The sequence below is a fragment of the Ochotona princeps genome, chromosome 13, assembly GCF_030435755.1.
Source record: "Ochotona princeps isolate mOchPri1 chromosome 13, mOchPri1.hap1, whole genome shotgun sequence".
In the NCBI taxonomy this organism is placed as follows: domain Eukaryota; kingdom Metazoa; phylum Chordata; class Mammalia; order Lagomorpha; family Ochotonidae; genus Ochotona; species Ochotona princeps.
Window position 1 is genome coordinate 58,498,536 of NC_080844.1, and position 25,415 is coordinate 58,523,950.

Below are 25,415 nucleotides of genomic sequence, written 5' to 3' on the forward strand. Positions count from 1 at the left end.
ACCAATCCATTAGCGTCAGATACTTAAAATTAGTCCATGTCCAAACAACAATGTCCTAAGTTATTGGATATCTATCCCAGATCTTTAAGGACAGGTGGGGATTTGCCAAGGGAATCTGATGAGAGGGGGAGTCTAGACGGTGGGAACAACAGGAGCATGAAAGGATGAGAGTGAAGGCACTTTCCTTCCATGACTCACTAAACTAGGAATACGCTCGGGTTGAGCAAAACTTCAAGATGATCAGTCATATCGATTGAGAGTCTTGAACTTGGTTGAACCAAAATCTCCAACTCACAAAGAAATGTTTTGGAACACATGATTGAAGAATCTAGAGTGGGGAGGCATCCATGCGTATTGATCCAGTAGCTCACTAACCTTGCAGGGACACTTTTGCTTCTGTTTTCGTGTTCTCTTGTCTGTGCTCATGGTGCTGCACCACAGTTGGCTCCCCTCTGAATAAGCATGGATGCATACTGCAATTTGCGTCACAGACCTGCCCTTCCACATCCAGAAAGAGAAAGAATGTGCATCTCATATCCCATTTTACTTTGAAACTCAAATAAAACCTCCTGAGATTCTCTCTGATTGGTCTTTGGCAGAGAAAGTGGAATGTGCTTGGTGGCTTAAGCCAGTCAAGTTACAGTCCAGGACACAGGGTAGGACCAGTGTCCCAAAGGAACATGGATGATATGGAAGGGAAATGAAGACCTAAGTGAATATATAGATCCCATGGTAGCCCCTGGATCATTTTTACAACTGGAGTTAAGTAGTTGCCATTGTCTGGAGGGGGTCTGCCTTGGGAATAAGGGGCTTGAGGAGGAAGCAGAAGTTAGTTTCAATGGCATCACACTGGAGAAGGTCTTAGTGGACGAAGCAACTCGCAGTTATGGACAGAGAAGTGGCTTCCACATATGAACTTTGGCATCTTCACATACAGAAGACATTTTTAATGCCCTGGATGTTTTTTTTTGCAAAGACACTAGCACATGTGAGTGTTTCATACATTTTTATATTTATTAAGAGTACTTCATAAAACTTTCAATTAACATTAGTAATAATGATGATTTATGAATAACAAAAATCAGTGAATAGACGGGTTATCTGAAAATGCTGAAGTAATAAGGCAGAATAAGGAAGCTTAAAATAATTTTTAATGATACATCTGTTCGGGCTTGGAGTGATGGCTCAATTGACTAAATCCTTCCCCTGAAAAAGTGCCAGGATCCCGTATGGACTCTGGTCCACAACCCATGTGCTGCACTTCCATCCAGCTTTCTGTTTGTGGCTTGGGAAGGCAGTAGAACATGGCCTGGCCATGGGACCTTGTAGCCTTGTTGGAGACCCTGAAGAAGCTCCTGGCTCCTAGCATTGGATAGGTTCAGCACCACCTGCTTGTGGCTATTTGGGAACGAACCAGTGGATGGAAGATCTTTCTCTTTGGCTGTTCTTCTCTCTGTAAATCTACCTTTCAATGAAAATAAAGTCCAAAAAAATGTATCTGTTAGGGACTGTTAGGGCTAAACTGGTTAATCATTCCCCTGCAAGCACTGATATCCCATATCGGAGCTGGTTTGTGTCTCAGCTGTCCTACCTGGGAAAGCAATGGAGGATTGCTCAAGTGTTTAGGTCCCTTCATCCATGTGGAAGACCCAGAAGAAGTTCCTGACCCCTGACTCCTGGCTTCAGGTTGGCTCAACTCTGGCCTTTGAGGCCATTTGGGGAGTGAACCAAAGGATGAAAGGTCTTTCTGTAAACTTGCCTTTCAAATAAGAATAAATGAATCTTTTTTTTTAAGTTTTGTTTTGTTTTGTTTTTTTACAAAGTCAGATATACAGAGAGGAGGAGAGATAGAGAGGAAGATCTTCCATCCAATGATTCACTCCCCAAGTGAGCGCAACGGCTGGTGCTGTGCCGATCTGAAGCCAGGAGCCAGGAACTTCCTCCAGGTCTCCCACATGGGTGCAGGATCCCAAAGCTTTGGGCTGTCCTTGACTGCTTTCCCAGGCCACAAGCAGGGAGTTGGATGGGAAGTGGAGCTGCCGGGATTAGAACCGGCTCCCATATGGGATCCCGGCGGGTTCAAGGCGAGGACTTTAGCTGCTAGGCCATGGCACTGGGCCCTAAATGAATCTTTTTTAAAAAAATGAATATATCTGTTAAAATCTATTTTTAAGAAATGTAATGATTTCCTTCATAATGAAACTTTGGAATGATGCTTTGGTTGCCATGAATTTTTTGGTCAAATTATGTGGCTATTTTTGAGATCAGTAAGTGTTTGGAAGTTTTTATTTTTAGAGCCTAACTCTTATTTTTTACTCTCCCTTAAGGAAGAAACTGTATGTCAGTTCCAGATAATGGGCCAGTTCATATTAAAATTAAGTACCTTCAGCACATGATTATCAAAAACATTTCTTCCTTTTTCCCCAAGATTTTGTATGAAGAGCTGATTATATTAGATTCTCACTTTCAAAATGCTCCCTTGAGAGGATACTTTTAGAAGGGAATTGACTGCCAAATCCATGTTTTTATTTTGCCCAGCACATGCCATGTGCCTTTGTAAAGTGTATGAGGCACTGTTCTAGGAGCTCTACCCATGTTTGCCCCACAAGGCAGGGTCTTTCAGTGTCTTCCCAATGAAGCACCATGAGGATAGAGTTTGAAAACTTGCCTAAGACCTCTGGTCAGTTAATGGCTGATCTAAAATTTCCAAAGCACATCTTGGTTGTGAAATTTTCCATCTTGCTCCATTTTTGCTTGCTGTTTGTTTTGTATTTTTAATCTATCAGACTGCTCTCTCCTCAGCAACCTCTGTTCAGCTTCACCATTCCTTCTGTAGGACTCTAGGATCAACCTTGTCTTACAACATCCAGAATTCAAGACTGCAGGTATTTTGGTAATTCTTTTGTTCTAAATTGCGCGCTCTCTCTCTCTCTCTCTCTCTCTCTCTCTCTCTCTCTCTCTCTCTCTCACACACACACACACACACACACACACACACACAAACAGTAAAACAGTGAAGATGGAAAGAAATTGAAAATAGACTTCTCAAATGTTAGCAAATAAAAGCTCAATACATTTTGCCTATGATCTACACAGTGTCAGACAAAATGAGGACAGTGTTGAAGATCTAGTTGGCTTGTATTTGTAATTATAGAAGATAACATCTCATTTCATCAACTACTAGTAGTGGTCTGATGAACTGAGCAGAGGACTGTGGCTTCATCAACAGACAAGAGTAGAAGAAGGTACAGAAGGGGACCACACATGGTTCAGTCACTTCAGAGTTACCGCCTTCACAGTTAAAATTCTTCCACTGACCTGGGTCGACTAGTTTCCTGGGTTATTTTTGAAAAGTGGCCTGTTTTTAAAGGATCAGTTTGATTATGTGACACTTAGAAAAAAAATGACTCTATTTTGCTTTATTCTGACCCATTGGAGTCTACTTGCTGAAGGCTAATCCAAAACAATGAACTTCCATGAAATTTGTTTTTATTAACTTCCACTTAGGACATGAACACTACTCTCAGTCACCTGTCTGTGGGGCTTCAGTCTCAACGCATCATTCATATGTTATAGTCTCATAACCATGCATTTCCTTGCATGTTAATCATTCCAACCAGAGAGTTCATTTGTGGTACAATAGATAGCTGCATGTAGAAATTTAAGACTTTTTAGAAGATATAGCATACTGTGTCAGACAGTTATTATGACTATGAGGGTGATAACGCCAACGGTTTGGAGTATGCCCAGTAACTGGAGTGTCCATGAATCAAACCAACAAGAATAGAATAGATCAAGAAATCTGTCCATTTAAACCAAAATCTACCAATTTTAACCAAGATGGATGCTCATCCTGCTATTAATATGCAACAAGAAAGGCTAGCAATTATACACTTTCCTGCTTACCTAATAAGTAGTAGTTACGTTACGGGGGAATGACTGGGTTAAATTAAAGTGGGAATAAGAACAAGTGGGTCTAGATCTCTAACACTGTAACAGGGACCACTAGTAAATTTGAATGAAAGTTGCTACTGTTAGCCAGTGGGTGGATGGAAATATCCCTTAGGTTCTGAAAATATCTGGGATCATGCAAAGAGAGCTCCAGTATGCTGCAGAGACTGATTGTAAAATTCTGATTCCAGCATTTTCCTGCCGCCAAGTGGATGCAGCAATCATAAGGAGATGCTGTCACATTGAGGAGTCTTATTATGACAGAAGTTGTGCAGCTGGTTTGGGACAGGCATTCACAACCTTAAGGCACCAATCTCTTGATCTAGTTTGCTGGCTGAATGTTTCTGGTTAAAGCATGGGCTCTGGGCATGCTGGTGAACTCTGTGTCTCCTGCATATCAAATGTGGCTTATTCCTTGAAATTCACATCAGGTTGTTCAGGTTGTTCAGCTTCAGCTTACGGTGTGGCTGCATAAACATGACACTCTTATTGCTAGTTGGCATTTTAGGTAGATATTAGAGAAACTGGAATTTAGAATTCAGTTCAGTCTAAAAACAGGTTTCCTATTCTTTTTCTTCTGAAAATTATTTTTTCTCTCTACAGTCATCCGCATTTCTACCTGAAACAAACTTTTTTCTTACTAAATCTGATGTCAAACTTGACCTGCCAAGTGACAAAGTTTAGATGGTAGTAAACCATGACCACTCAGGATCTTTTCCTGTTATGAAGAGAGCAACTTATTAAAGTTATAGAAATACCACTATTGTCACAAAACGATTACTCACAACTAGTTTTTGACTTCTTAAGAAACCAGGTAGGGTTGCAAAATATAAAGTTGAGTTGTTCGTGAAAGTGAGCCCTAACAGTTCAGAAGAAGAAACATTCTGCCTTTCTATAAAATGAGACATTAAGAGAGCTAGTGAAGTCTTACGAATAGTTACAAAAGTATTGTCCTCATCAGTTAGTTTAGTGTTCTGCTTCATCTTGGAATAAAGTTTTGTAAGGCTGTCATTTTCTTTGGAGTTGTGGTAGTAGTTACCCAATCCAGGGGGCTGGTCTTTAAGTTATTGGGAACTGGTATTTGTTGGAGTCATTTCTTAGGATCTCTTCCAAGGCAATTCACTGTAGGATTACAGGTCCTTGTTAAACCTTTCAGAAACCTACAGACTGTAGTGACAACAATGATAATGTTTGTGGTTATAAGTCTGATGAGAGCTTACTATTATATTGAAATAATTAACAGGGAAATTTTGTTATTCCCTTGGCATACAGCATTTTGTTATAATAACCAAAATGACAACTGATAACCTTTCAGAATTGTAGGAATTTCAGATGATTTCTATAACTTACATTAGCAGTATATCCATAGATATATAATTTAAAGGAAGTCAAGCATCATTTTTAGTTAGGCAATGTTTCTCAAATAATTTTACATAATATATAAACTTAATGAGCTTAATATCAGTCTTCCTTTGAACTATTAAAACCACTTGAGCAAGTATCTCAGAGCATGCTCCACATCCAGGACTTGGAGTGGGTGGGAAACTAGGTGGGGCCTCTCCCTCAATATTCCCCTTTACCTCAGATACATGAAGGAAACAATATGGACATAATAGTCTTACCCACTTCACTATAGCCCCTGAACCTTTTTTATCGTAATTAACTATGTAAAGATTGTCAACAAAATAATAAAAAAATTAGTCTTCCTTTGATAAGGTCGAGTGGCTATCTGGAATATCTGAAAGTCAGGTAAAATAGATTTTATTTAGTAGTTGATTTGGGCCACATTTGCAAAACATTTCAGAATATTTAAAATACTTGATTAAACTGGAACAATGGTCACTATGGAATTGCTAATGGCAAAGAAATGTTAAATAGTTGAAAAATACTCAGCACTAGGACAGACACTTGGTATAGTGAATAAAACAAGGGTTGAGGTGCCAGGGTCTTGTGTTAGAGTGCGTGGTTTGAGTCCTGCCTCTGGTTCCCTGTTGCACATCTTAAGAGGCAGCAGGTGATGGTGTATATACCCGGAATGCTGGCACTTGCGACACTTGGGATGTTTCTGGGTCCTGGTTGTGACCTAGTCCAGTCCTGGTGATTGTAAGTATTCAGAAAGTGAATCAGCAGATGGAATTCTTTCTCTCTCTCCTCTCAAATAAATAATAATACTTGGCTGTCCTAATATTGGAAACATTACATTTTATTCAGTGATCAAAACACCTAACAAAAGGCAAGAACAAACACAGCAAATTATCATGATGAAATATAGAAAGTCTTATTTTTTTCTTCTTAGATCCATTGATAAGTAAAGAAAACATATCACAGTCACTTATCAACCCTCTAAGGAAATCTCATTTTTTAAAGGAAAAGGTTAGGTTCTAGTTTTTCCTCAGTGTAACTTTCCACATTAAATTTTATTTGTCTATGTCTTAATTTTATTCAAGAGGCACACACACAGTTTATGAGAAAGAATGAATTTCTTGAATGAATTGTTGGTATCCATCCATGAAATCATGCAATTATTATTTTCAGCTTGAGACACGAACACACAACAGAAATAAAATAACTTGAGATGTGAACCAATTCTCCAGGGCATAGGAGTAAACACCCAGAAACAGTTTATTTCAATATATGCACCACATGAACCTACACGTGTGCACACTCATGAATCCTCCACACAAACTGCAATAAAGTAGCTTCCTTATGGAAATTACTACTAACTCCTCTACTCCAAGTTCTCTGCAAGATTCCTGTCAAAGATGGTTGGGCATTGTCTCAAGGTCAAATCTGGGTGATTCTCTTGGAGTTGCTTTACTATGCCTATTTCTATAATTGCTCAAGTCCTCTCCTTATATCCTCTAGGTCACATTACTCATATCAGTTATCTTCCCTGTGATCACATGCATGACTCCAAAATCCTCCTCTCTTTGGGGCTCTAGAAAGTCAACAAGAACCAAATCAAGTTACACACAAATTAAAATACGTTTGCTATCTTTTGCTTTAATGCCTGCCATAACTACTTCTGTAAGGCAGTTTATGTTAACAGAGTAAGACGTACATTGTAGGCTACTCTCAGTTGTCAAGGAAGACTGAGAGTAAACTGATGAAGTTCAAGAACAAATGAATGCACGCTATTCCTGGAGCAAGAGATGATGACTCTATTAATTCAATAACCACTTAGGGGTGTCAACATGCAAGGTCATAGGCTGGATGGTGGAAAGATAAAGCAGAAACTAGAGATGATTCCAATAATCACAGAATTTTCTCCCTAATCTTACGTTTTCTCAAAGCATGATACAACAGCTAGAACACAGGTTAGTCACATGGCTGATGTTACGTAGTTAATCACCAGAAAACTCAATGACATGAAGCAATAAGCATTGATCATTTCAGCTGGTTAGTTGTGTTGTTAATCTAGGCAGTATTAGCTTGTCGTGCTTGGTCTCATGTGTTTTGTGGGCAGCCGACAGGTTGGAAGAGGGGTGGATAAATTAGACTGTCCTTGTCTGCTGTTGCTCTCCCCTACACGCTTGCCCATTCTCCAGTGCACAAACTGGCTGCAGTGTTGCTGTTGAACTCCAAAGCATCCAAGATGTGTGTAACCCAGAAAGACCTGTGGAGACCTGGGATCAGAATTAGCACAACATCATTTTCATCTCTTTGTAACAGACAAAGCATGTCTTGGAGCAAGCCAAAGCTCACAGATGGATAAAATAAATTCTGCTTTTTTGATCAGAGGAGATAAATAGCCTTACTGCAAAGGTGTTGATAGAAGTGTAGCGAATAGGAACCATTTTTCAAATCGACTGAGGTGATTTACAAGTTTTCACAAAGGATATGATGAAATTATTTTTTCACCTGCATTTGACATGTGTGGGATGTATAATTTGTTAGTATTCTCACTGAAATATTTTATATCCTTAATAACTGTGACTTATGTGCCACAGACAGTACCTGATATTTGATTCAGCGCCATTTCCTTAGCAGAGAACAATTTGTGTCTAATGTATTTTCAAACCATTCATGTATAGTTGTTTACTCATGTGTATTAAATTTGTTTTTTAATTTATCTCTATTCTGTTGAGTTATTTTCCCATTTTATGAGGAGGGCAATAAAAGGGATCAATGGCTTAATATGATCCATTAAATTGAAAAAGCAGTGATGGAAGTAGACACAAATATCATAGTATAGAATAGGCTCATAAATCAGAATATTGGTCAAGTGTCCAGCGAGATTCACATTGTGGATTTTGAAATCTTGAAACTAGGGTAAAATGTGGTGGTGCTCATAGGATACACAATATTAATTGGCTAAACCTGGATCTTACTTGGCCTTACTAGACGTTTGTCTACCCAGTGTTTTGTCCAATCGTCTCAGTCCGCAGTGACATTGGACATATATATTTGTCCAAAGTGGAGTTGAAAAAGGTGCCTTTTTAATAAGTCAGTTAAGATATGCATATTAATCTTGTTTTCCCCCCTGGAAGAAATAGGAACTATGCTTTTCAGGATGAAATCAATTAATCTTGTGAGTAAAAATGGAAGTCAACCAAGTCATCATTCATAATTACATTTCTTGTGGTGAAATTGTTGCAAATCACACTTTGACAGAGTAGTCTATAGAATCAGCCATAACAATAATGATACATAACTATTTTTGGAGAGAAAACAAATAAACAAAAATAATTGCCAACCAAATACTACATCAGATGATATTGAGTGATGTGATGTGGTATCCTTGGCACTCTGTGTGAAATTATGATCAAGAATATGCTAGACATGAATGGTCCCACTTGTGGACAGAATAGGAACAAAGTTGAGTCTTACACATTTTACTCTAACCACTGAATTTCCAGAAGTAACCATTATTTTGCGACTGAACTCATTGACATAAATCTCTGAATCAAGTTTCCTCCAACCACCTTGCAGCTTCACACCCTGTTCTCCGCTCTCATTCTTACCTGAAGCCTCTTGGTCATCTCACATCTGTGAACTTCCTTCTTCCTCCTTTTGCTCCTTCTCTGTTGCTCGCTCTCTTCCCTCTCCATCTGTCTCTCTCTTCCTCTCCTTCTCTTTTTCTTCTGTTGGTTTCCATAATACCACTTTTTGGTGCTTCCTTCTGTTTTCCTGTGTGTAACATTGTGCCTCATGGCTTAATACTTGAACATCAAGACAGATGAATCCCCAAGTTTCTTATCTGACCTTCTCATACAAATTGCAGCATTACTGCCTACTCTCTGTGTCTACCTAGGCTCTCATAAACCATTTCATGCCCAACTGATGTGTTATTTTCTTATTTCTCTTCATGCCTAATAATTTATGATAAAATATGTTGCACTATTAATTTTTACATTATTAAATACATTGTTATCTTCTATTGAAAATTACATAAGGTTTTCAGGCATCCAGCAATTAGAAAGGATTTCAGTATTCTCACAAAGGGGCTTGCTAAGCCAGATATGTCATATTATGTGCATTTCAAAATTAACATTATTAAAACAAGTAACAAAGTCTCTTTCACAAACTAGAAGCTTAAATATGCTGCTTGAATGCCTAACTTTTGAAAGTGTTTATTATGCAGTGATGTCCATTTTGTCAAATGTTGTGTATCAATTGAAATCATCAAAGAATTTCCACCCTTTCTTCTGTTAACGTGATATATCACATTTATTATCTTGCATATGGGGCATCATTATTACACCCCTGAGATGAAGTCTAGGAGACCTTGGCAACCATTTTCTTGTGCTTGCACATGGGGTTTGTTGACATTTTGTTGAGGATGTTGTATCTGTGTTCCTTTGGGATAGTAGCTTCATGTTTTCTTTGGAATGTGTGTATTCTTGTTTGATTTGGGGGTCAGGATAGTTATGGCCTCCTAGAATGAGTTTGGAAGGAATCTTTCCTCTTTAATTACTTGGCTAGTTGGAAAAGAATTGGTATTAAGTGCAGCTGTGAAAGCTGTGAAGCTACCAGGACTTGGGGTTTTCTTTTACCAGAGACTTGTAAAGTTACTCTTTCATTTTCATCACTCATTGTTCTCTTGCTATTTTCTAGGAATTTCCAATTTGATCCTAATAAATTGTATATCTCTGGGGATTAATTCATTTCTTCTAGGTTACCAATTTGTTGATACGTAATAGTTCATATTAGTTTTTATGATGCTTCGTATGTCTGTGATATCAGTTGTCATGTCTGCTTTTTTATCACTGATTTTATTTACATGAGTCTTTGCTTTTCTTGGCTAATATAGGTAAGGGTTTGTTGATTTTGTTCATCCATTCACAAAGCAATTTTGTTTTATTGAATCTGTCTATTGCTGTTCTCTCTGTTTCAATTATCTGTGCTCTAATCTTTATTGTTTTCCTCTATCTCCTAATTTTGAATTTAGCTTTTTATTGTGTTTTTACTTCCTTGAGGTACAATTTTAGCTTTTTTATTTGTGAGATACCTTCATTTCTGAGATAGGTTGTTCTTGTTATCAATTTCCCTTTTAGAAATAAATGCTTTTGTTGTATCCTTGTAAGTTTTCATGTGTTATTTCCATTTGGCTTGTTTTACTCAACATAATCTTTTCAATTTTTCCACTGGCCCAATGATTGTTGAGGACCATGTTGCTTTATTTCCATGTGGTTGTAAGTTTTCTGAATTTTCTTCTGCTGTTGATTTACAGTTTTACACTACTGTGGTCAGAATTACTTCAGATTACTGTGATCATTTTAAAAAATGTTAAGACTTATATAGGCCTAACACATGAGCCGTCTTGGAGGATGATCCAGGTCCTATTGAGAAGGGAGGAGGTTGTGGTAAGTCCACAGCTGACATAACAGTTAGCCAATAATTTTTCTCTAAGATTTGCAATAACAGAAAGATGTCTGTGTTTTAATCATGGTGACAGTGTATTTTAGAACTGACTTCCTGGCAGAGTGTAGTAGACAGATACAGCAGGGCACAGTCTAAGGGCAAGGAGGGCACTTAGGAGACTAACAGCTCAAGAAAGAAATGGTGCCACATTCAACATCATAAATCTATGAACACATGATTTTAAAATGTTTATTTCTGCATGAGGGTTAGGGATGCAAAATATGAACGAAACACACAAAAGTAATGATTTAAAATGCATGAATTTGTTTTGGAAAGCAGACACCCAGCCTTACACATCTGCATACAATTTCATACTCATAATTGATGCTATACTTAACCTCAGCCATATTTTAGGTCAAATACATCTAACATAGCCTGACAGATGATGACCTTCTATGAATGGACACAAACAAGTCATTGGAGCTGCTGGAAAGATTTTACTCCCCTCCACTTAATTCTGCCACCTTCCAACTGAGTGCCTCTGAGAGTGTATACTCCCTGGATCTCATTGACATCAGAAGAATAACTGCTCAATGCTCCATACATTTGGAGGAAAATTAAATATAAATACATGAAGAATGATATAGAATATTAGGCATACTTGTTATCCATGTCCATAAAGATGCTCCTGTGTAACACTAGATGGCTCACTTATTTCCATTCTCTGCATGTGGGTGAGCTAGAATCACTCCATCTGTCAGGGCAGTTGCTTGGTAAGATGTGAAGCAAGATAATTCTAGCTCATCACAGTCTTTTCTGCTTAGGGAATTTTGAGACTTTTTAGGGAACTATGCCCCCCCCCCCCCAATGAGACAGAGCTAGAAAGAGAGGGAAGACCAAAGTCTCTGAAGGTTAAGTAAATGGAACTCTGCTTGTCTAACTTGTTAGCTAACTTTGCTCACAGGTGTTCCAGGGATGTTCTTTCCCTCACCTGGAGTTGGGTGTCCCAAGGTTGCCAGCATCAGTGTCCAAATGGAAGTGAATATTTGTATTTTCAGCAAATGTTGCCACTTGATTTGAAACTATCAAGGTTGACGTTTTTATTTTTAAACACAGGAAGGCCTCAGAGTAAAAGTTGAGGGAATGTTAAGCAATGCTATGTTGATCTACGACATGTGAAACTTTTCTTCTGTGAAAACCACGTCAGCTTCCAGTGCCATGAGGCCACTGTGCAGGGCGCCCATGGCTGTGTTACCTACCACCTTCCATCCTTTACTCCACGATGTGAGGAGCAACAGAGGCTGGGAGAAAGCCAGCTTTGAGCAGTATATCCCTTCACCTCTGCCATTTCAGAATTCCCTGTGATCTCAGAGCAATCAGTTGCTCCAATACCAATGAATTTCATCTAAGAGCCCAGGCTGCAAAGATAGTTTTCCACCAACTCTTGGGGGCATATGGTGGCAGAGTACCTGTGAAACAATAATTATCACCAGTAAATGAACTGAAAATATCCATTAAGATTTAAATTCAATGAAAGTAAAGGGAAGAACTGGGAAGTTTTTTTTTTGTTTTTTTTTTTTTTAAAAGTGGTAAGAGGGCCCAGTGCAGTGACTTAACTGGCAAATTCTTTCTGCTGTGCCAGCATTCCATACAGGCACCTGCTACCACTCATGTCCCAGCTGCTTCATTACAATCCAGCTTCCTGCTTGTGGCCTAGAGAGGCAGAGGAATATAGCTCATGTCCTTTGACAACTGCACCAACGTGGGAGACATGGAAGTAACTCGTAGCTCCTGGCTTTGGATCAGCTCAACTCTGGTCATTGTGGCCATTTGGAGAGTGAAGCAGCAGATGAAAGATCTCTCTGTCTCCATTTCTCTCTATGGATCCCTGTCTTACAAAAAAGGGAAGGAAAAGGAAGGGAAGGGAAGGGAAGGGAAGAGAAGGGAAGGGAAGGGAAGGGAAGGGAAGGGAAGGGAAGGGATGGGACTTGGGAAGTAGCAGGAAGGGAACTTTAAGTCTCCAGTATTAGGAGAAAAGAGAATGTTAGTACTGTGTGTGAATCCTTGCAAATCTCAAGGTGAAATTCACTACACAGGATTGGAATTTCCACTTGAACTGTTCCTGGATTTAAAGAAACAAAAAAAAAAAATCATAATCCATACTTCATAAGGCGGTGCTGTTATAATCCTGGCTTAAAATAAGAGGTGTGTATTTTTTCTCCTTAAAAACACAAAGCTGGTATTCATGAGTTCTGGATGCCTCTCTCTCAGTGGGAAATAGATACTTCCATGTTGGAGTTCTGCCTTTGCCAAGGGGGTAATTGAAATGGGAATTCTTGTACCTTTCATCTCCCGTCTGTTTACTTCCTTCCCAGTACCATTTGTCCTTATTTTAACATCTCCCTTGCCAACTCTTTCATAGTCACATGAGTTTTTCTGTTTTCTTCTGTACCTGGCTCCTCTGTTAGGGGATTTAATTATTATTTCAATGGCTTTGACTTAACAGTGTGGTATTTCACTGATTGAAACCAACATGTGTCACAGAAGGTGGCTGGGAACCCGCATTTACTTTTAACATATTGGTTACTCATTACTATGTCAATTAATTCCATAATGACGTAAATTTTTGCTGATGGTATGTTGGAGCTTTCAATTGACTGGGATGATACTCTGCTGGCTCTGTCATCAGACCAGAGAGGGTATACCTAAGAAGACGTTGAACTTGACGGGACAATAAGATGCTGGACTCTATGTTTGGTATACGCTTGCAATGGGGAAATCTCAACTGAACTTGAGCTGTGGTTATGCAGCAAGGTGGAGGAATCCACCATGGTGGGAGGATTTGGGGAGGGGTGGGGAGAACCCAAGTATCTATGTAACTGTGTCACATAATACAATGTAATTACTGAAGTTAAATAATAAATAATTAAAAAAAAAAAAAAAAGAAACCAACGTGTGAACATGGTCGGGATAAGGAATTGTAGTTTCTTAAAACTGTGGTAACTCACAACATCTTTGAAAAATTGAATCTGAACAATTCTGCACGAAACAAAACCCTTCAGTTACTTTTGAAGGTAAATTTTAATTTACTTCTTTATCACAATTTTATCCAGAGATGGGTTGAGAGAGCCTGACTCTGTGTTCTCAGAATACCCCAGTTTCTCTGCATCTTTGGGTGGTTCTTCCATACACATTATCCTTGAGAATGCTTTAGTTGAATGGATTATCTGGATAACATGCAAGCGATTTTCTTGAAGGACTGCTACTATTACACTGGTTTTGAGGGTCAGGAATTATCTGATAGGCTGCATCTGTGGCCAACACTGCTGTTACGAATTCTGGGAGAGCTATTGAGCGTATACATGCTCAGAAAGCTGTACGCATTGATCAACCAAGCAAAGCACAAACCAGAACCTTCAGTGCCACAAGGTTATTGTGGTTCCGAGCATTACATAATCCCATTGCAAAAGCACTTTCCCTATCTACCCCTTTCTCATCTTCCCACAAGGGCCGTGGGAAACTTGACCTACTCGATCAATCTGGGTTTATCTAGGATTAAAATTAGAAACAGATGCTTGGAACCCTGTCCCTTCTTATCCCACTGTCCCAAAACAATACTGTAAAAGATAAGGTTTGCCTATAAAACAGGACTCACGCTCTGTTTGTGCGCAGAACCTGCCGGAAACCGCCACGGTGAGTCAGGGGCACATTGTCCAGGCCTAATTTGTCAAATGTGCATGTCTTTCGCAGATATGTAAATGAATCTGCATTTTCAGTGTTATGAAACCATTTGTAGCCAGACTCAAGCATGCTTTTTACTTTATGTAGATGATCCTGCTGTGGACAATTCCGCTGTTGCTGGGGACAGTAGCAGGTGAGAAAAGAAGTCATATGGAGTTGGGAAAACTCACAGCTCCACCCTTTCGGGGACCTGTGAAGACTGAGTCCATTCTGCTGTGAGTTAGGAGTTAGGGGGAAAGACACAAGAGTAAGAGCACATGTGGTTGGAATGCAATTGCTGAATAAAAGGTAAGAGAGTCAGTTACGCTTGAATATTATAGGCAACAATAAGTAGTTGGTAAGTTGATTCTAAAAGCAATACTGGATGTAGTTTCTGAAATTTAAACTTAAGTTCTCATTTTGTTAGATCTATCAGTCAGAGCTTAGAGTGATGCTGGGGTTTGGACCCTTGGGTGTAGGTGCTGATGGTTGAACTGTCCTCCCAAGCAAAATCCATGACTCCCTGTGCCCCGGTGATTCTGCCTGTGAGATGAGGATAGTGATGTTACTGATCACAGGGGAAAGTTGTAAGAAAATCATCCATCCTGGTCATGGCATGGAGCAGGATTTGAGAAACGCAGCCTTTGCCTCAGCTAAGCTCACTCTGATCATTAACTAGATTCTGTCTTCCTTGAGAAACGGTCTCTTTAGTCCTTGCTTTGTAGGATGGGGTAGCATTGAAAGCTCCAGTTGTGTCAATGACAGATGTCGCATTGCATGGGTTGGGAGTTAGCTGTTCATTACAGAGTCCACCATGACCCTGAAACATGTCAGCTATCCAAATGCTCAAGCTGGGTGGAGACTGAAAGGTTGGACACTTGCAGGAAACTTGAGCTCTCTGCCCAAAGCCCAGAGGCACATGGGTACTACAAGGAGTTGAGAATGTTTAACCTCTCCCATCCAAGGCCAGGAACCTCTGGCTATGGGTTCATGGGCACTGATGGCTGGCTCACTGAAGACATACAAGTTGAAATTTCAGACATAGGAGAACCAGGTGATTCTAGATCACAGACTTGGGGAGCGTCAGGCTTCCGAAGCTGCTCTGTGAGTGCAGACCAGAGGGGGTTTGGGCAAGCAGAGGAAGAAAATCTGCCACCAAATGTAACTGAACTCCTGTTTGACTGAGAGACCACTGCAAGGTGCATTGTGGTCCAACTCATCTCTTTAACCACTTCTTTGTAAACACAGGAACTCAAGTCTGCTATGACAAAATTGGCTGCTTCACTGATGATTCACCATGGTCAGGAGTTAGTGGAAGACCTGGAAAATCACTGCCCCAAAGTCCAGAAGTAGTCAACACCCGCTTCCTCCTGTACACAAACGAGAACCAAGGCAGCTACCAAGTAAGAGTGTTCATTGTTTGGCGATGGAGATCCATCTGTTTTGCAGAGTTGTGACCCTGAATATTCCAGTGTTCTAAGGAGAAAAATTTGCAGTGAAATTTGTGTTGCTGAAGAAATTTAAGGCAATGGGAATAAAGAATATTTTATAGTTTTCTTTTAAAAAGTTTCTATGAAAATCTTCATATTGTTCTGTCCTAGTACCATTAAAAATATCCTAAATATTGAAGTACACTTTTTGCCTCTTATAGTTTAAGGAAAATAGAAATACATATGTTTATGTAAGTGCAAAGAATAATTGAACTAATGTTTTTTAGATTTCTGAATTCATTAGGATGACTGAATTTTAGAGAGGAGTGACACTGAGAGATGTCTTTTACCCACTGGCTCACTCTAGAAATCTACAGTATCAAGGTCTGCGCCAGGCTAAAGCCTCTAGACAGAAGTTTCAATCCGGTGTCTTCCAAGCATACATGGTGCCAAGGATTGGGTCATCCTGGCTGTTCATAAGTCATTAGCAGGAAACTGAATTGTATGTGGAACAGACAGGACACAAATCATCACCTGAAATAGAAGCTAGTGTTGTTGATGCTAAATCATGTGTTCTGCCACAATGCTGGCTGAGCTTAGTCTTTAAGTAACATGTTCTCAGTGACCTTTGTGAAGACTCGGTGTATGTGTGTGAAAAATACATCTCCACATATATGTGGATGAAATCGAACTTATTTTTAATTTAACTCTTTCTTATCCTAACAAAGGTAGACAAGCATTATGCACTCAGTAGGAATATGTTCTTGAGTTTGAATATTAATTTTTTCCTGGGATAGTGCTAGAACTCAGGCACTCTACCACTAGCAGCAACAGACAGTGGCCATTCACAGTCAGCCACCTGGTACCCATAAATATTCAAGGCTCAACAATGTGCTGGTGTTACACTGTTGTGTTAAATAGGTTGGGTGTACCAAGGCATTTTCTGTTTAAACTTATGATTTGTTTGAAAGAAAGTACTCCAATAAGAGGAGAAATTTTGCATGTGCATTATTATCTGTCAATAATTTTCCTATGATAAACATATATATTAACACATATAAACACACACACTTGCAAAGTCTTCCCTTGTGAGGAGGTAAGACATTGTACATTAGTATCATTGCAGAGATATTATCCCCCAATTAAACAGCTGCAAAATGTTTGTGATGACTGGGAAATATCAGTGATGTGTTGATGGAGGATCCCTTCTTTACAAGGTGAGAATCCTTACTCACACACCCTGACCCACGGCAGCTTCCTTTATAGCATCTCCCTATCATTCACATGGATCTCTGGATTCTGTTAGAAATATGACCTGAAACAATCTCTTCTCCAAACAGGAAATTGTTGCAGACGCATCAAGCATCAAGAATTCCAATTTCAAAACAAGTAGAAAAACTCGCTTCATTATTCACGGATTTACAAGTTCAGGGGAAAAGAGCTGGCTGTCTACTATATGCAAGGTGAGACATGGAAGTCTCTTGAGGGAAGGCTCTTTGAGGTGATAGTTACCAACCAGTAGTAAGATTCTGGTCCCACAGAAGGAGCACACGTGTCAGTTGGCACAGCACTAGAGATTTCTGCCTCCTGCTGGCTGGGAGATGCTGGTGAGTGAAGGGGTCCTGGGACACAGTGTGCTGATGCTGACAGGCTATGGAGCTCCAGGGCAGGGCTATTTACTAATCAATACACCAAGGCTTACAACTGCTTGCACTGAAGATGCCGTTCCACAAATCCCAGCTGATCACAGGCCATGGTGCTTTTACTGACTTTTCATTTCCACGTGGAAAGCTAAACAATGCCATCTTCCTAATCTACTTGTTTCCCTCACATATTCACTTTCCTCTTTTTGGTTCCCGAGGAAAGCTGTGACTATTTTGCATTTCTGGAATTTGTGTCAACCATGCAATCCTTTTTAGTTTTAATCTGTCTTTGCCTTTGTGCCTTGTAATAATGAAGAATTAAAAAACAGATAACCCAATAGAATAAATCACCCTGGTAAGCACAAGCAGTTGAACTGCGTTATGATTGTCTCATTTACGTATATGCTTATCGAAGTTCTATGTGCAGCCAGGGCACAAAGTTGTTATTTCTCCAGAGGGGTTGGGAAAAAAAACCCAGTTTTCCCTCCACCCATTTAATTTTTGTCTTTGATGCCACAAGACAAAGACTAAACTGACTGAGCTCCATCGCATACCATGGGCCTGTGGACAGCTGAACACACAGGAGCCCAAAGTTTCACAAGTTAAAAAATGATCAGTAAAACCATGACCAGTCTTCTGAGAGATTTAAGCCTGATGATTGTTGGGCAAGTTGGCAATACATTTGCTCACAAGAGTGAAGTGGGAAAATGTGATTCTCCACACAAAAAAATCATAGATTTTCTTAGATTTGGATACACTATTTCTATGATCCCAAAGGCATATGTGTTTTACTTGTACTTGACTTGATTTGGCTCTTTAATGCTATAGCATTGTGATGGTGAAGGGAGCTGATTAAAGTAGAAAGTAAGAGCTCCTAGGCTCCTGTGTTACTCCTGTCCTTAGCTAGCCATGGTGTTAGCAGGGTTTTCCTGAGAGCCAGGGATGTTAGCAGTGCTCTGCCCGGTACTTGGTTGTACATGTCCATCTAAAAACGTGCCAACTTGGGCTGATTTTGTCTGCTTACGACAATCTCTTCATTATTGCAATTTTCCTTCTGTAAGGTGAAAGTTTTAGATGATTTTTCATATTGCTGTATTATTGCAAAATCCTTTCAGAAACAGTGGAATATGAGTAAGTACAAATTCTGACACACAGAAACCCTACCAGCAATAGCCATGTGAGATCGTTATTGACCAGCTTAAGCAAGGTTGCCAAAGATATTGGTATCTGTATTTCATGCATAATAAATCTTTCTTGATATGTGATCTTTTACCATCAAGGTGATTGTGAACGTAAGCAATTCTAAAGTACTTTCCTTTTCCCAGCTTCTGTTGATCAGGAGCCTGCTTTGTGCAAGGAGCTCTTCAGGTACTGAATTAGCTTGATAGTGTGCTTAGCCATGTTCTAGTAGGGGTCGATGTGACATCGTGTATGTCATTTGTGTTGCTTTGATGAGAAAACCCATTATGTAACATTTTATGTTTCCTTTCCCTGTGACAAATGTCTGTACATTCGAAATCCCCAAAACTCTACTTCCTGCCATGGCTAACCCTCCTGTTTGGAGCCAATGTTAATCTTTATGAGGCATTTCATAACCATTTACGGCCTATGAGTTTTGTCCGATGCTCTCAAGTTAAAAATAGTATGATATAGCACATACCAGGAAGGGAATGTGTCAGATTTGTCCATGAGTCATTGCTAAGGATCCGGAATGACTTACCTATTTATCGTGTCTTTTCTCTCAGAACTTGTTTAAGGTGGAGAGTGTGAACTGCATCTGTGTAGACTGGAAAGGAGGTTCCCAAACCACATATCCACAGGCCACACTGAATACCCAGATTGTGGGAGCAGAAGTGGCATATTTTGTAAATGTTCTTAAGGTAAGTACATCCAGGTTATGGCAAATCCCCCACCCCTGTTTTTGGGATTCTCTTCCCAAAAGCAAGTTGTACGTGTGATCATTGATAAAAGTGTTTCGTTAATCAGATATTAGTTTCACTTTGGTTGAAAAGAAAAATGAAAAGAAACCATGTGTTTGGTTTGCCAAAAACCTATAAAAATCAATAAGCAGGTTTGTTTCCTTTCATTGAACATGCTTATACAGCCACATGAATAGTTCCTACAGGATTCCTCAAAAATTTGTTTTTATTTACCAGTTAATACCAAATTGAAACAACGATGTCAACCTGAGTTTTAAACTTGTTTTGGGATTCTTGGTTATTTACTTGTTTTGTGTTCTTTAAGAGAAGCATACAATGAGAAGAAATCCTAATTGGTAACAAAATGACAAAATATTAAAAGTTAGAGATGGCTGTACTTGAGTAATTGTTTTAGTGGCTTTGTGACTTTAGTGCACTGACAATGTCCTTCAAGGCATCTGTCAACTTAGAATTGCAACAAAACAAAGTTTTGAATCTACCAATATGAAACCCATTTGTGCTTTTGCCATATGTGGAAAAAACATGAAAATAAACTGCTTTATGTTTTCTTAAAACTGATGTGCTTGGAAGAAAGCGTCTATGCCTAGCTTGAATTCTGTGATGCACCCAAACCTTTTGAAGGTGTGTTCATTTGGAGTGCAGAGGTAGATAATGCTTGCTTTCTATATCCAGAAAGACCCCAGGTTAAAATATGGCAGGTAAGCTTGTAATGACATTATTCAACTTTATTTTTCATTAGTTAAACCACATTTTATTCACATAACCCCAAATAAAGCAAATACAAGCAAAGAACTAGAAATGTTATATAGCAGTATTAAGACAGGGGACAAGGGGCATGGCCAGCAATAAGGTATTCCAGGGGTGTCCCAAGAAGAAATAGTGAAATCTAGTGGATGAAATGGGTCCATCCGTGTGTTTGCAGGCAAATCCCCTGTGGCCACAATGCTCGGCAGGGTGCCACAGTTTTCCTTTGATGCTGGACCCATCAGGCGCATTCCCTTATGGGTACCCAGGACTTAAGGTCCAAAAGGTGTGTCCAAGAGACGCCTTGGAGAGTTATGAGGCTGGTTGCTTTTGTTTTCCCACAGTCATCACTGGGATACTCACCTTCCAACGTCCATGTCATTGGTCACAGCCTGGGTGCCCACGCCGCTGGGGAGGCAGGACGGAGGAGCAATGGGGCCATTGGACGAATCACAGGTTGGTCAAATTTTAGATTATGTCAGCCTTGTGAGTCTGAAAAGAAATGCTGGGGGAGGGAAGTACGGTACTATTTCACCTTGTCATACTCTGAATTGGGCTGCATAATCAGAAGTCAGACACAAGGAATCTTTTATTTACAAAGACCTTTGATTCACTATCACTATGCCTGTGTTAATTATAATTTTATTCCATGTGACTAAAGATTAATTTAAAGATCTCCAGGGATTTTACATAAATTAAATACAAATTTTCCCATATCTAAAAATTTAGAAAAGATAACGTAATAGAATAGAATAAATACCATAATGACAAAAATAGCTTAAACCCCAAAGATCAGGTTTTTGCAACTAATGATATTTTGCTTCAGGAACAATAGCTAGTGAACCAAAACACAACTAACCACAATCTCAGAGCTCAGAATGTGTAGCTGTTGGTAACCAGTCTTGAAAATTATTGTAAGCCTGTGAGTGAGTATCTACAAGCCGAGGCAAAGTCCATGACTGAGAGAAGCTCCAATCAAACAGCAAACTAGAAGCAGATTTCCCCTCAGAGAAATGCAAGGGGTGGATGAGCTCATTTCTCTCCTTTCATGCACAGCTGATGAGTGCACCATTCTCGAGAGCTAGTGAAAACACATGGGTGTGCATGAACCTTGGGAGACCGTGAACCACACACACATTCCTTCCCTTAGGCTTGGATCCGGCTGAGCCTTACTTTCAGGACACTCCTGCTTTAGTCCGACTAGACCCAACAGATGCCAAGTTTGTGGATGTCATTCACACGGATGCCTCTCCCTTCATCCCCAACTTGGGTGAGTGTGGCAGTTTGTCCTATTACACATCGGCATGGTTTACACTGCTTTCCGTCTGTCCAGTAACATAAACCTTCCCTATTGCAATTCTTCAGGATTTGGAATGAGCCAAAAAGTGGGTCACCTAGATTTCTTTCCAAATGGAGGAAAAAGCATGCCTGAATGCAAGTCGAGGCTTGCCACGGAGACTGTTGACCTAGAAGAGAAAGGTAAATCAGGAAGTATACAAGGAGATCTGCTTCGTTTTGCTAAAGATGCTCGAGGCCTCTCATTGTAACCCAGGTAAAGGTCAAGGTTTTCATTGGGTAAAGCAGGCAATGAGAAGTGTGGTAGCAAATGTTTTAACACCCACTTTCCATGGACCTAATGCAGGAAAAACATGACTAAATGACACTTGAATTTACATGGACCAATATTTATGCTGAAGTTATTCTTTTTCCATTTCTCTTAACCACGGTGTTGCATATTATAACCTTAGACCATACTTAACTTCTGATTTTAACCTCAATTATGAATACACTTCATAAATGATTTTGTCCTGGGACCTCCATGAGTCCACAGTAATTAGAACACTCTCTTTAACAAGGATATTTTCATCCTGACTTCAATTTGGAAAATGAACTCTGTAATTTATATATACTTATGTCTTATTCCAAAGGAGCTCGTATCTCTTTGACCTGTAATCACCAACAAAGTGTGGTGTACTACACGGAGAGCATCCTCACCCCGACTGGCTTCACGGCGTATCCTTGTGCCTCTTACGATGATTTCACAGCCGTAAGTAGATTTCACCTTCCAACTAAGCAAATTTTTCATTGTTCTTATGGTAACTATTGTATTTCACTGTTTCTTGCATCTTTCATGACAAATATATTTTTTAATATTAATAAGGCATTAGTAGTCTTTGGAGCAGGTGACGTGAGAGTAGAAATGTCAGTGTGCTTTGCTCTGTGTATTTTTCTACATTTGGATTAAGTGTCCCACTTGTGGTGGGAAGTGTTCTCACCGTTACTGAAAGGCCTAATCTGTGATATTTGCTCTATAGGATGTTAGGAAGCATAGAACTTATTCTATGAATGCTGACTTTTCACCTGAACTGTGCACATACGAACACTAATGTGCAATCATGTTTAGTATCATCTTGATATCTATATTATTTTCTTACTTTCTGACTTTGTAATCAACTGTTCAGTGTCAAATTTTTAAAAATAAATTTTGCAACCTGTATCATGTAAAGAAAATTTCAAATAACAAGTCTGGTAGGAAGGCCGTAATTTCCAAAAAGGGTTTTATTAGTAAATATAGGCAGAGCTCATACATTTGGGTTTTTCCATTATGTTTCTAAGATTTTTACAAGACGTTTTAAATCTCTAAGCAGTTTCTTCACCTCTAAAAGCAAATAATAACGGCAAACTAAACCTTATTGGCAAGAAGTCTAAATGAGATTAAATAAGTAGATTTCTTAGCCTGCAAAAGTCAAAAATGATTAGGATATTTCTTCTAACAGCTCAGGCTAAGTAATGGGAGAGAATAACTAGAAAAAAAAACAGACAAAAGAGCTTTGGATTTCATCCAGTTAAAATGGAGTTTCATTTTTAAAAAAGTCAAACCTGTAGGAGCACGGCAGCATTTCCATGATACTATTGCCCCAGACCTCCACGTCTCTCCTCCTTTCACCCCTCAGGTGCTTTCCAGACAGGTGGCCACAGGATATTCTGGTCAGTGTGTGCTCAGCAGCAACAGTGATGTGGGCCCAATTGGGAGGGGCAGTTGGCTGCAGTGCACTCTGGGCCACATCCCTGTGTGCATTGGTGATGCAGCCAGGCTGATGTTAGAGATGAGGTCTGGAACTCTCCACACTTCGGGTGTGGGCAGTACCTTGAAGATGTTTGGCTGCTACTTCGGGCCAGCAGTTTCCCCTAATCCTCACTGGAAGCAGACCCTGAGACTCGGCCACGTCCACCATCTGGCCCAGGGAGTGTGGAGCTGACGGCTTGGCTGTACTGCATAGTGGGCTTTCCATCCACAGGGGATGAATGTTCTGGGCAATTAGGATATCCTAGGTCAATGAGAAAAGAGAAACACACACATCCATATAAATTATATGAATTCTGCTGTGGCATGTTGTATGATCAACAGTGAGACTGCTGGTGTAGCCTGGTGAACAGTCAGACGTGCTGTGAACCTTTGCCGAGACACCATGGAAGCCCTCTTTCTCCACCAGAACAGAATTGGACTCAGTACTCTTGAACCATGAAAACACATGTGCGGCAGGACAGGGCAGTGTTGCACAGCAGCCTCACACGTGTGTGCTTGTTTTCACTAGAACAAGTGCTCAACCTGTCCCAGTGGAGGCTGCCCGCAGATGGGACATTACGCTGACCAATTTTCTGGGAAAACAAGTGCCGTGAATCAGGTGTTTTATCTGAAGACTGCTTAAAGGAAGTTTGAAGGTAAGAGGGTATTTTATTTAACTTGAACTCGAAATGCCATGCGTTTCCTGCTGCCCACTGATCATGTGTAAATTGGCCTTTCATCACAAAGCTTACAAAGTTTTGCAGAACTTGCTGCAGTGCGGAACAGAACTCAGTGATGTGGGCAACCACGAAGTAAGAGAGGAGCATTTGGAACCTGAAACTCTGAATGATACCAGTGTTTCCAGTGGTTTCTCTGCTTCCCAGGTTCTCGTTTGGGTGGCAATTGGCCAGTTGGTTGTGTTTCCTCTTTAGGAGAAGTTCTGAAAGGTTAAGAAACTTCATTGATGTTGTTAGATAAGTGTAGGGCTACGTGATGAAAACCAAACCCTAGAGGAGAGTCTGGCTTCACCATCCTGAGGTGAGAAGAATGTTTCAGTCTGCACATGCGCTTTGTACAATGTGCTGATGTAAGACACGCATCTTCCTCAAATTATATGTTCTCACCCAATCCACAGGTAAGCTTTTTGGAACACATTTAACCTATCAAGGTACAGAAACAGGCTTGCTGAATTATGTGTCCCTTAGCAAAGACAAAGGTACAGAAGATCAGTTTTTCATTCTAGGTAAGACCAAAAAGGTTTGCCTTGGGAAGCTACTAGGAAAAGTCATCCAATGAAAATACAATAATAATACCAACATTGGCACCAAAGTTTATAGAAAGCCTGGTACAGAATGCTGTGTTTCTTCTATCAGCAAAACATTCTCTGCTCATTGGAACCCAATAAGAGGACTTTTGTTTCTGCCTTTCTGGAATCACAGAGATTACATTTACCTTCACACAAAACAGCAAAACCTTCAGACAGATCAAGTGAAACAACAGGTTTCAAGACAGTGAACATCAAGCAGCAAAAGAGAGAGATGCCTGAGCAGCAACACCACATCACACAGGGCTGTAAGGTCCCCCAGCTGACTGCCTTGGAGGTGGCACAAGAGGTGGCATCGGCAGAGAACTCCAGGCAGAGCCAGTAGACTGAGTCAAGTATCAGAAGATCCAAGGCAACTGGAACTTCTTGGGCAACCTGCTAGTGAGGAGAGGGGCGTTGATCTGGAATGAACTTGGATGTACAGGGGAACAATGACCAGCACAGGTGTGTGAGCAAGCAAGGCCAGGGAATAGGCATTCTGAAGGAACAAGTTCCTCAGGACAAAGCCAGATACTGAAGACAAATACAAAATACATGCCAAAGCAATAAGTTGTATGAACAATCCTACTCAATGAAAATGAAGAAAATACGACAATTAGAATCTGAAATTATGTTACTGAGTTTTTACAGAGCAGTCATTTAGCTTTGTTCAGTATAATGAATTAGACACCCATGATCCCATATCCTAGAGCCTGGGTGTCATACCATTCCCAACTCTTCCCCCTTGCCTGACTCTCAGGTATTTAGCAAATGAGCCAGCAAATGGGAACTCTCTCTATCACCATCACTATC

General features: G+C 40.0%; 1 protein-coding gene across 1 annotated transcript; it reads left to right on the forward strand.

Moving 5' to 3' along the window:
• Nucleotides 1-14,569: 14,569 nt before the first annotated feature.
• LOC131481674 (pancreatic triacylglycerol lipase-like) lies at nt 14,570-23,944 on the forward strand. The gene is made up of 9 exons (XM_058671524.1): nt 14,570-14,629; nt 15,724-15,878; nt 17,246-17,368; nt 19,294-19,428; nt 20,577-20,688; nt 21,383-21,502; nt 21,598-21,711; nt 22,161-22,279; nt 23,829-23,944. The coding sequence occupies exons 1-9, from the start codon at nt 14,584-14,586 to the stop codon at nt 23,940-23,942; spliced, it is 1,038 nt and encodes a 345-aa protein (XP_058527507.1). The 5' UTR covers nt 14,570-14,583; the 3' UTR covers nt 23,943-23,944.
• The last annotated feature ends 1,471 nt before the right edge of the window (nt 23,945-25,415 follow it).

Excerpts from the sequence above, each read along its gene's own strand:
- LOC131481674 (XM_058671524.1), top strand. The coding sequence starts at position 14,584 with ATGATCCTGCTGTGGACAATTCCGCTGTTGCTGGGGACAGTAGCAG. Across the intron at positions 14,630-15,723 it reads GTTGCTGGGGACAGTAGCAG|GAACTCAAGTCTGCTATGAC; the intron begins GTGAGAAAAGAA and ends TTGTAAACACAG. Across the intron at positions 22,280-23,828 it reads CTTACGATGATTTCACAGCC|AACAAGTGCTCAACCTGTCC; the intron begins GTAAGTAGATTT and ends TGTTTTCACTAG.